The 12,229-nt window shown below is 48.0% G+C and overlaps 1 protein-coding gene across 2 annotated transcripts in view; it reads left to right on the top strand.

The window, feature by feature from the left end:
• CBLN4 (cerebellin 4 precursor) overlaps nucleotides 1–11,902 on the top strand; it is a 167,213-nt gene extending 155,311 nt beyond the window's left edge. The window contains exons 1-3 of one of the 2 annotated variants that reach the window (XM_059188720.1): nucleotides 4,025–5,754; nucleotides 8,757–8,873; nucleotides 10,677–11,902. In XM_059188720.1, coding sequence (XP_059044703.1) covers nucleotides 5,464–5,754; nucleotides 8,757–8,873; nucleotides 10,677–10,874 — 606 coding nt within the window. In that variant the 5' untranslated portion in view covers nucleotides 4,025–5,463 and the 3' untranslated portion in view covers nucleotides 10,875–11,902. Of the gene's footprint in view, nucleotides 1–4,024; nucleotides 5,755–8,756; nucleotides 8,877–10,676 lie in introns of those variants that run through there. The other variant, XR_009357410.1, reaches the window with a different exon arrangement.
• The last annotated feature ends 327 nt before the right edge of the window (nucleotides 11,903–12,229 follow it).

Raw genomic sequence — 12,229 nt, forward strand, 5'->3', positions numbered from 1 at the left:
CTGCTTATTCAAGCATATCTGTATCTACACAGGCTTAGAGACCACTAACGTGGGATCACACCATACAGATGAGTTCGTATCTTTTTTTTTTTCCATGTCGCTACATACTGCTTGCCCCCCTCCTATGAGGGAGGGTTTGTCCTCTCCCTATGACGCCACCCCAGTAGCCCACCCACTGGCAGGAATCAGGGGTGTGCACTCAAACTCTGCTTCTCTGGCCAAGGTGGGGGGGGTGGCGAGCATTTGATATCAGATGGAGCAGGGAGTCTCTTCCCTGGGATTCTGGGGCATCCTCTGGGTGGATGGATCTGCGTGTGTAAAGTCGGGAGTGTTTGCTGTCACTGTCCATCATCCAGGCTTCAGAGGAAACTCGCTTGCAGTGAGCAAAAGAATAACACAGATGTGCTGAGGAGAGAGGGAGAGAAAGACAGGGAGAGAGGGATGGAAGGAAGGGGATCCGATGAGACGGAGGGGCAGGGGGAGAGGGAGGGAGGTGGGGCGGGCGGTGTTTTGGTTGTCTGTAAGGCTTCATTCCATTCCCAAAGCTCAGTTCTGCCCTTGGACTCTGTGAGGGTCCTTCCAGTAATCCCCTTTTGTGCTCCGTTGGCTTTCCATTCTTACTACCTACAGGTGGATTAAACATTCTAAGCCCCTCAAAATTTTAGAAAGAATTTCACTTTGCCTATCATACTTGTATCGTAGAGAGCGAATGATGCATCATTTCCTCCATGAGAGATATGGGCAGTGGTAAGTCGTTACTTTTTCAATACCTCCCCCCCCCCCCACCCCGCCGCCAACTTACTGACTCTCTGCTAAATCCTGGGCTCCTGAGGAGTTGATCGTGTATGGGGGCATGGAAAACTCAACAAATAAATCAACAAGTTCAGAAAATTGTGAAACGTATAACGAATGGCACGAGCACAGGGTATGACGCCAAGGCTGAAGAGAGGCAGTGGTGTCTGTCTGCGACTGTAACCAGAAGCCTGCCTGGACCCTGTTATGTGGGTGACTGGAGGGGACTGCAGAGATGGAGTGTCTCAGACAATGCTTCAATCGTAAAATTAAGCAGAAACAATTTTTAAATCACCCATCTACTTGCCCCTAGAATACCCTCTTCATGCAAAGTCAGTGGTCTGGCTGTCTCCAGAGGGGGTTCTGGGGACGTCCTCAACAGTTCTCCGAAACGTTCCAGATTAACATCATACGCATTATTCCCAGAGCCTTTTTGTCCTCAAGATACTTATTCTCCCTTGAAGAATCATGTTCGCTTGGGCTGATAACTATCACCGTGGAGAGTAAAGGGTAATTAAGTGTCCCGGTGGACCTTAGTCTGGTGATGATGTGAAAATCTTTCTCTCTCTCTCTCGATTTTCTACCTTCCACCTGACTGAACTTGGGGTGCCCTGTGCGCCATGCTGCTCAGAGGCGTTGCGTGTTCAACCATGAGGTTCTTTTCCAGGCGATGTCCTTCGAGGTGAATACCCTGTGTCTACCTTTGCCTTCTTTGAGACATTTTCTTCAGGAACCAAAAATCACTTTTGATCCTTACTGTCTTGGGCTTACTTGGAACTTGGTTTCTCTGAGGGATGGTTAGACAATCAGTCGTGGAATTTATTGACCTCAGGGGCAGTCTTTCCTATGGAAGACCAGGTCAGATTCTAACATACTTTACCAATTTATAAGTTGAGCCCAGCTGCAGAGAAATGAAATCATTAAAGGTCTAGGAACAAAATTTCTGGGCATCAAGTACAATCAGGAGATCTCAGAACAGGGACACTGGGAAAAAAAAAAAAAAAAAAAGGAAAAGAAAGAAACAGATCTGTGCTGTGGACTTGGACTTGATTCTGCTTCTTTTCTCCTGGGGATGCCGGGCCTGGAGGCGAGGGTGAGGAGCAGGTGATGCTTCCTTTCTCCAAATGTTAGGACAACATTTCCCATAGGCAGGAGACTGGATTTTTTAATGTCTTTTGGCAGGAGAGGCAGGCCGGACGTGGTATGATTGCTGGGATGTTGTTCCAATGGCGATTTGGAGCTCAAGTGAAATGGGTTTTATTGCAAGGACACAGGCTGTTCTCAAGGAACCCAAAGTTAGATGAACATGTTGCTGGGCTCCTCGTGGGTAGGAATCAGGACTGGAGATGCACTGTTCGCTCTCCCCCACCCCGTGTCTCACAAGGGCGCAATCTTCCCAACTGGCCTCTAAGTGTGGTCGGCTCTTCTGTTTCTTCCAGCATGTTCCACTGTGTTAGCCTGCATGTGGCCCTCCCGTGGCTAGTTCAGGAGACTACAGACCTCTCCTCTGCAGGACCCAGTGCTGACTAGAAGGCCTCTCAGTGTCTCATTCAGATCCCAAAGAGAGAGAATCTGGCATCCCCAGCTCAGCAGCTCAGTCAAGCTTATGGGCTTCTGATATCAAATGGCTTGACAGCCCCAGAGCCCACAGGCTACCTACCCCTGTTCAGTCAGCTGTGGTGAGAAGGGACACAGGACCCTATGATTCACAACGTCAGATCACCTCTCGCAGTAAGAGTCGACAAGAAATGCAGTGTTCCCCCTCGTCACAACATCCTGAATAGGGGAACATCTTTCATAGAAAACCAAGATTTTCATCTCTGGTTATCTAGGCGGCCTAAAATTTGAATTTTACTCAGAGAGATTTCTTTATATCCACTTAGGTAAATGGAGGATAATTACATTCTCTCTGGAAGCTTCTGGTCATTCTGTAATGATTAGTGAGTCCACAAGATGATCAGTCTGCTAGATTTGGGGGCTGTGAAATAAATTTCTTTTGGTGAGGAAGAGAGGAGTAACGGCTAAGGATTTCTTTAAATCTGAGTTCTTGCAGGAAGGAAGGTGCCCAGAGGAGAAAAAGATGCAGAGAATATATCGGGGTCGGTGGGGAAGAGAGCGTGTCGGGTATTTAACAATTCTGTTACCGACAGAGCTTTTTTTTTTTTTTTTTTTCAAACCCTTTCCAGCCGGAAGTTGAACAAACCAGGTCTCAGTCACCAAGCAACTGTCCTGGAAAAGGAAGGCAGGGTGCTTACCCCTACAGGAGAGAAAGAGACACCAAATTAGATCCAGCCTCTGCTCTCAAAAGACAGCCTCAAATGAGAGGAAATTGCAGCTGCTCTCCAGGCTGACTGTGTAAGAGCCTGACGAGAGTTAACTCAGGGTAGGAAGAGTTGATGTGAAAAGCCGCGCTGGGCTTAGGGGCGGACCTCTGTGCTTGGGGAATTGGTGGCTATCTTCGAAAGACCTTTTTGGTTGTAGCTTGGATTGGTGAGAGTCAACATTATGACAAAGGGCACTTGCCAATCAGAACGGATACTGGTCCCAATGGAGGAGCACTGGGGGGTCCCTTGGGCTGCAGGCATGGGCTGCAAAAGGGGAGCATGGCCCAGGGAAATACCAACCGGTAGAAAGACTTCTGGTTTTAACAATTGGAGGTGCAATGTGGTGTTTATGGCTCAACACCTTCTGAGGGACCTTCTGAGGGAGGAGACTGGAGATACAGGCCTGGCTCCTGCTGGGGAGGGGCTCGAATCCATGTCAATGCGGATGCCCATCACTCAGGAAGGAACAGGGGAGTCCTCTATCTGGGGGACATTGTTCAACCAACATCCCTTCGATTAATAATTAGTCAGGAATAGCAGGTGGGGGTGATCTTTGATTGAAGATGCGGTGCCTGTCCTTTGTCAGCTGGAGTCTGAAAGGCGTTTGGGAAGAGGGTGACAGGCCCCGGACGCATGATAGTACTGGAGGGCTGACAGGACTTCCCATAGTGGAGTCCGGCCTTCACAGATAGGGTCAGTGACTTGGCCAAGTTCACGCAGCCAGAGACAAGCCCTTCCGGCCCAGGGATGGCTGCGGAAGGAGAAGAGAAGTCTTGTCAATCAGAGGCCAAGATGGCAGTGGGGTGGCCCAGAGGGGAGGACGGCCCGTCAAGAAGGTGCTGTATTCTCAGCAGTGGAGTTGGGTTTTTTTTTTTTTTGGGGGGGGGGCGGGAGTACGGTTTCAGAGGATTTATTCCTGCCGGGTTCACTGTCTGTCACTCTTCCTCTGGCCTGGCTTGGGGTGGCTTCGCGCTGTGGGTGGAAAGGCGCACGCCCCTGCAGCTTCCAAGGCTCATCTTCCCCGAGCGGAAGGCATCAGGCACCTCCTCCCGGCGGCCCCGCCGGCTTTGGTACGCCCCGAGGCTCCCCAGAGCTCGCCAGGCGCCAGGGCTCCTTGGGGCCGGCTCCGGGCCAGCCGCGGTCGGGACTCCCGCGAGTCCCCAGGTCCTGGGCCGCGCGCTGCCGCCCGCCCGGCTTCACCGCTCGGCTGCGGAGCCCCGCGCCGGGGAGGGGCGAGGAGAGCCGCAGCCCCCTCTGCCCGCCCAGACCGAGGAGGGGCGAGCAAGCAGGCGCGGAGCTGGGCGAGCGCGGGGCTGTGCGCGCGTCTCTCCGGGTACACACTCCCCGCGCCGCGCGCTCCCCGGGCAGGGTGGCCTCGGACCTCGGCAGATAGCAGCGGTGTGCGCCGCGCTGGCTCCGGGGCGCGTTCACCGCCTGGCGGGAGCCTCTCGTTGGGGTCACTCGACTGCTGCTCCTCCTCTCCCGGGAGCCAGCGGGGTGAGCTGGAGGCCAACCCGGCCGGACGCCGCGCTCCTATAAATAGCACGCGTGTGCTCGCCTGGCGCCCTCCCGGCTGCGCGAGGACAGACAAAGTTGTGCGCAGGGACTCGGGGCGCGCGGCAGCGGCTGGAGAGGACCCCGCCGCCGAGCCGCCTTGCGCCCTGGAACCGATCCCGCGACTCGGTGCTCTCCGTGCCCAAGACCCGGCCGGCTGCTGCCTACCTGCCGACGTCCGGGAGGCGCTGAGGTGTGGGGGATTTTTGGCGAGGCTAAAGTGGGAGTCGCTAGAGTCCTGGCCATGAACAGAGCCTCGCGTTCTTCTCAGTCCGGGAAACACCTTCTGCTTCTGTAATCCGTCCCTGTCGCAAGCCGGACATCCGCACCGCTTGGCACCCACCTATCCCCGAGGCTTTTCTTTGCGTCTCCTTTGTTTTTCCTGCTCCGTCGTCCACCTGGGGGTGCTTGGGTTTGGGGTGAGAATTTACTGCCGTTTTCCTGTTTGAGGTGTGAATGGGAGGGTTTGCGGACTTTTAGATGTCCAGGAACAAGGGTGGGTGCAGGGGCCCCGGGCAGGGCTGATTCTTGGGCGGAGGAGGGTGGGGTAGGGGGTTCTGCATGAGCTCCTTAAAGGACAAAGGTAACAGAACCAGCGAGAGAGCGCGAGCGGAGACTTTGACTTCAAACCACGGAATTGGGGGAAGTGTGCGCGCCGCCGCCGCTGCCGCCGCCGTTCCCGCAGCGCTGTCGATCTAGCCACTGGCAGCTTCCCGAGCGCCGGGGTCCCGGGCTTGGAGGCGAAGCGCGCGAGCAGGAGCGCAGCCGGCTGCGGCTGCCCACGCGGCTCACCATGGGCTCCGGGAGCCGGGCGCTGTCCGTGGTACCGGCCGTGCTGCTGGCCCTCACCCTGCCGGGGCTGCCCGTCTGGGCGCAGAACGACACGGAGCCCATTGTGCTGGAGGGCAAGTGTCTGGTGGTGTGCGACTCGAACCCGGCTACGGACTCCAAGGGCTCCTCTTCCTCCCCTCTGGGGATCTCGGTCCGGGCGGCCAACTCCAAGGTCGCCTTCTCAGCGGTGCGGAGCACCAACCACGAGCCGTCGGAGATGAGCAACAAGACGCGCATCATTTACTTCGATCAGGTCAGACCCTGAGGGATGCAGGGCACCCAGTGTGTGTATGGATGGTGTTGGTGGGGTGGAGGATTGACCTCCCTGCAGCCCCGACCCAGGCTGCCTGCTCAGGCTAAGTTGGTCTGGCTGGGACGTGGGGGATCATTTTGGCACTCGCCTTCCCAAAGATGTCTGGGTCTGAAACTTCTGTCTCTCCCACCATCGCCCCTGCCCGCATTCTTTCCCTCCTGGCCTCCGGAGAGAGATGAGGGGGAGAGGCTGGGAGCGCAGAACCCAGCTACAAGAGGTCCGGACGAGTTTCACAGCAACAGGTCCATTGGAGCTGGCAGGAGTCTGGTCCCTGGACCTCGCAATCTCTTGGCGAGTGCTTGGACCCCGGGCTCAGACCCCTCCGCAGGGGCCCGCCCAGGCGGTTTCCGCGCGGTCCCCTCAGGGTTTCCCAATAAACGGTTTGTTTCCCCTAGGTGGAGAAACTTCTCCCCAAAGAGAGCTTCGGGGGCCCACATTCTCTGCAGAGGTCTAGCAGGTGGCCGCAGACAGTGGGCAGCGACAGACGGTGTGGGTTGGGTCGCACTCACCTTTCTGCTGCTAGGATCCCCACACACGTTGCAGGCGCCACTGCAGCGGAAAGCCTTTCTGTGGTACTTGGCGAAAAGTTGTGGAGGGAAAAGAAGGGCAGCTGCAGGGAGCTCCCTTTGGGAAGCGCAGGGGGAGCCTTGGTGCTCCCAGACCCTGCTCTGGTCCTTTCCGAGAATTGCAAATTACTGGGGAAAGACAGACTTTGGGGTTGAGGGTAGGGGGTGGGAAGGAACTGATGAAGTCTATGGCTTCTTTTGAGCGACCTGGAGCTCTGGGGTTTGGCTAGTGGGAAACCCCAGGACTATCAGCTTAGCTTCAGCAGGGAGTCTTAAAACTGGAAACTGACTCTGGGGTTGTAATTTCAACCTTAACAGCACCCAGAGTATTTTCAATTGCAAAGTCACTTGTGTAGTTCACAGTTGTCTGCAAAGCCACATGTGTAGGAACACAGGTTAGGTGGTACTGCAGTGTGTGCCAGGGAAGGGAAGAGATGACATTTCCATTCCTTACTTAATTGTTCCTAAGTAATGCACTCTCCAGCTGGCCAGGCAGAGAATGCTTCTCTGGGGCTTACTATCAGATAGCCATAATTTTTAAGGAATGAAGCAGCCCCTTTGGGGTTTTGGTGCAGTGCTTTCCATCCTGATGGAAATGAAGTCGAGCACCACCCCTGGTTTATATTTCAGTGCATTAATTAAATGTTGGACCATTGTGGACATGGCACTGTACAATGACCTTTCTGTCAATTAGAAGAGGAGAGGATATGTCTTCTGTTTGGGAAGACATGCATCTCAGAGACCACAAGACACATTTACTTATAAGTCTCTATGTGCCTCTAATTACAATATAGAGGCAACATCCAGCCTTGTGTGTAGTCAACACTAATCAGATGTTTCCATTATTGCTAATGAATTATGCTACTCGTATCCGAGTCAGAAAGTCCCCGCTAAGTACCTCAAATTATTTTAAATGTGCTTGCAAAAATCTTTGTAACACCTCTGCTGGGGATTATTGCAAAGCTGGTGATTGGTTGTTGAAAGATCATTAATCATCAGGTCAGAGAAAGAAATCTGAGGATTGTTTGGAAGAAGGTGAAATCTCAGAATGAAATCATACACATATATGTACTTAAGTCGAGGGTTGAACCTGGTACATCAACTTGACCCGCTATGATATTCTGGTGCGTTGCTCAGGGGCGATAGTATGGTTCTAGGGAATTATGCAAAAGGCCTAATATTGGTGCAAATGTCGAGTTTACAAGATATGGTGGCAGATTGCCATTGATACAGTGGAAATCTATCCTTACAGGGACATCTGATTTTTTTGAATGCCAGTTGTAGATTTATTTCTTGGAGAGAAGTGGAATAAATCCCAGTTACTTTACAAACTTCCCACCCCCAAACATTCTCATTCTCCTTCTCATAGAAGGGACTGACTTACGTGACATTTGCAAATTTGGTTTAAGAGGTCACATATTGAAATTCAGAGTTAATTTCATAAGCAGTAGAAACAGGCTGCACATCTTGGAATACAAAATGCGTTGCTGCTTTCTTAGGAAGTAGTGCCTTATTTTACTTTTCATTTTTTACCCTTGAGTTTAAATAAAGAGTAGGTGATTGATAAGAGAATAATGGATAACACTGGCAGGAACACAAGAAAGCCACCAGTTTCACAGTCTGTCCTTATTCATGCTCTACTTTTTGGCAGCCTGCAAAGGCTGAGTCATTGCCAAAATATTATAATTAAGGCCTAGATGGCACAGGACTGAAAAATGGCCATGAATCTTAGGAGAGGTTTGGCGGAGGCTCAGGGGAGGGCCGGGCATTCACATCAGTCTGTGCACTGTTCAGTGTCATGGATTATGTCACAGGGTGGAGGGGGTGCCTAGGCCTCTGTGTGATGTGTCCAGGAATGACTGCAGAGAGCCCACGGATGCCGATTGGCTGTCTTGGAAACGTCATCTCTGGACATTGCAAAGGCTTATAGAGGATGGAAATATAAATACAGGGCAGATGCCTTTTATCTGACTCTCAAGGTAAAGCTAATATTTATAAGCCCTCCGTGTTACCTAGATGTTTCCAGAGCCATCAGGCCTTGCTGGAAATTGAGGCATGAATACAAAGCAGTTATTTTATTTTATTTTTTTTTCCTATACCATTTGAAAGACAGAAAAACCTTCCATTACACAAATCTATTTTCTAAGTCACTAAAGAGGAAAAGAGTAGAACTCAATGTTTTATTCTCTATGGTTTCTTAAGCTACTTATGAAAGAAATAAAGAAAGCCAGAAGGAGAGAGAGAGAGAGAAAGAGAAAGAGAAAGAGAGGGAGAGAGAAAGAGTGGTGGGCGAGAAGCAAGCAAGCCAGGAGGGAAACTTACTTACAGAAGAGACTATTGTAATAATTTACTGTTCCTTATTATTTTTATTTGTAGATCCTAGTAAATGTGGGCAATTTTTTCACCCTGGAGTCTGTCTTTGTAGCACCAAGAAAAGGAATTTACAGTTTCAGCTTTCATGTAATTAAAGTCTACCAGAGCCAAACAATCCAGGTACGTGTTGTGACCCTTCTCCTTCTCAACCCCCGAACGGCAGTGTTCAATTGGCAGTGGGTTATGTATGTAAGTGTTTAGCCAGAGATGTGTTTTCATTATAAAAATAAACAACCATCTTTATAGTTTATTTTTAAAGCACTTAATTTCCAATTTTCTTCTTTATTGCATCCGTTAAAGCTACGACAAGAAACATATAGAAAAATAAATGGTTGAATGTATTACCTTCATAACAACCCACCATTTAAAAAACATGTCTTAGTAAAAACTCAGTAGCACCAATCTCTTGATAAGATCTTGATTTCATTTAATGCCTGTGCAAAAATTATTTAAACGTGTAAGGAAGAAATTTCTAAGACTAGCAGAACTTTACAGGTACATATTAAATAAAACAAATTTGCTATCATTGTTAAAAATTACGAGCTACTCTAGCCATTAGAACAAATTTATGAAGGAATAACTACTCAATGTACTTTTTACAAAAGGGTGATCCCCTGCATATGCTTTAAATAATTTATGCTCAGTTACTCTGATCCTAGTGAAGTCAAAAAAATTTCAGTTCCACAGTTAGCAACATATTTCTCAGGTAATAGGCTTGACCTTACACTCAAAGACTAGTTCCTATACTATTCAAATATGCTAGAATGCTAGAATTCTAGCATTCTTTTTTATCTTACGCTCCGTGTGTGTGTTGTAGACTGTGGCCATAGCGAAGGGGGATTACCCTTCTACCAACTTTCACAGATCCTAGAGAATGGGTAAATCGATCATCCTCAGATTTAATTTAGGCGGTACTTTTTTTTGACATAAAAAGAATGAATATCTAGTAAACAAATTTACTAGCTTGGAAAAGCTTTTCCCAAGCTCTGATATTTAGAAACTTATGTAATATTTATCATAGTAAAATCAAAATTGTAGTGGGGAGAAAATTTCGAGTTTATGATTTGTTAATAATTTTGAATTTATTAATTGTGGCTTCTTTGCTAAGTATCCATCTTTAAAATCTTCACTAGCAGTGGTGATTATTATTTTTAATACACATTTAATGTATATGTATTATTTTTAATACACATTATCAAGGAGGACAGAAAAAGAGAACACAACACTCCCACAACACACATAAACACATTCCATAGTTTCAAATAGTCTTCACCACTATGACTGTGGTAGCCAACCAGTAACCTGAAAAAGATGTTGGTAGAATCATACTGTATCTGGGTTTATCAGAGCAAAGGGCCCTGGGCTTCTTTTTACTAATATACTGAGAAACCTCAGACTTGCTTTTTTTGTTTTTTTAAGATTTTATTTATTTATTTGACTGACAGATCACAAGTAGGCAGAGAGGCAGAGAGAGAGAGAGAGAGAGAGAGAGGGAGGAAGCAGGCTCCCTGCTGAGCAGAGAGTGCCATGGGGGCTCGATCCCAGGACCCTGGGATCATGACCTGAGCCAAAAGCAGAGGCTTTAACCCACTGAGCCACCCAGGTGCCCTTCAGACTTTCTTTATTACTAAAAGATTGCTACTGAATGTGAGAAATAAATAAAACAGCGAGCTCAGTGAAGGGAGGCCAGTTTTCCCAAGGCGAGGTTGCTCTTCGTGGATAGTATTCTTTTGTAGGCATTTCAGGAAATTTCTATGGGGGAAATTAAAAAAAAAAAAATCAGCCCAGTGGACCTACTAAGTGCACCCACTGCCGTTGGGATGAATTTGCTGAACATCAAATCTTTTACCAGGTCTGTCATCTCCGACATTATTCATTAGCCCTGGTAGATGTTTTCAGTGATTTATTTTTTTTTCCTCATAGGTAAACCTGATGTTAAATGGAAAGCCAGTAATATCTGCCTTTGCTGGGGACAAAGATGTTACTCGCGAAGCTGCCACTAACGGCGTGCTACTCTACCTGGATAAGGAGGATAAAGTTTACCTAAAACTGGAGAAAGGTAACTTGGTTGGAGGCTGGCAGTATTCCACGTTCTCTGGCTTTCTGGTGTTTCCCTTATAGGATTTGATTTCTCCATGACGTTCCGACCCCTGAGTTGTTGGAAGATCATTCTCTCATCATCCGATTGATGTCTTTGATCGGTTTCTCATGGGTGAATATGGATTCTCTTTAAGGATTCTAGGCCTGTCCGAACCAATACACAGTCTCACCGATTATTTTGTGTGTGTGCGCGTCTCGGTATACTTGGATGGGGACTCACAGCAGACATTGTATGTACCAGTGCTCACGTGTAACAGTTAAAAACTGTCTGCAAGGTTTATTCTGAATTTAATTTCCTGGCATCACTGAATCCGTTGCAGATGTGGAATTTTATTTATTTGTTTTTAGAAGATTGGCAACCGGGTCTAAGAATTAGAAAACTCAAGTTCTGACTTCAATCAACAGTTAGTGCGATCCTGCCAAAGAACTCTGTGCTGTGTTGGTATATCGATTATACTCCTTTTTATTCCTTTGGAATTAGTGTGTTCTGTTCTCTTACAGTAAGTGGAGAATTTTTTTTTTTTCCCCAGTGACTGGCTTTGTGTCTTCTCTACAAATAGGGTAACGGATGGCCCGCTCGCAGTTACCCTCTGAGATCACCGACATGACTTCCCTTTACAAAAAAGAACGCTTCATAGTTGTATTTTAATTATATATGTGAAAGAGTCATATTTTCCAAATTATATTTTCTAATAGGAAGAATAGATCACAAGTCTGACAAGGAAAAAGTTGCTTACCCAAGTTCTAAGTGCTCAGCCCCCAAGCCCCCCCCCCCCAAAACTCCCTCCTCTTTGGGAAATCTTATACTTTCTTGCTCAGCTTGAATTAACATGATGGATAATAACCACATTATTAAAAACCTAAGGGATTTTTTTCCCTTGGACGTGACCACTTTATTAAAAGGAGATGGGATGCCCTTGTTTTTAATTATACCTATTTTTCAAGCCTTCTGTTGTGTTTGAAAGTATCATCTGGTTTTGCCTTAATTCCTTCAATTGTATATATTTATCTGTTTAGCTAATATTAAATCCAAATATCCCATATCTAAACTTAGTGCAATATCTTATTTTGTCTTTTGTACAGGTCATATGAACTCATAAAATTATTTATGTCTCTGTCATAGAATAAAAGTTCATATGTTAGCCGAATCGTTTTGTCCTTCCGGCTCGGGGAAATATGTCTTCTCCGTGGGTTATTTCCATACCTTCTTTCCTTCCCCTTTCTCGTTTCCATTCCCTGGAGTTTACCAAAAGCTTTCTGAATCAGGGGTCGGCGGGGGCGGGGGGTTGGCGGCGGGGAACCTTCTCTGAATTGGCCTAGGAAGCCTTCCCTGTGTTTAATCTGTTCAAATCCAGGAGTCGTCAGCCTGCCAAAAG

The sequence above is a fragment of the Mustela lutreola genome, chromosome 9 (assembly GCF_030435805.1).
Source record: "Mustela lutreola isolate mMusLut2 chromosome 9, mMusLut2.pri, whole genome shotgun sequence".
In the NCBI taxonomy this organism is placed as follows: domain Eukaryota; kingdom Metazoa; phylum Chordata; class Mammalia; order Carnivora; family Mustelidae; genus Mustela; species Mustela lutreola.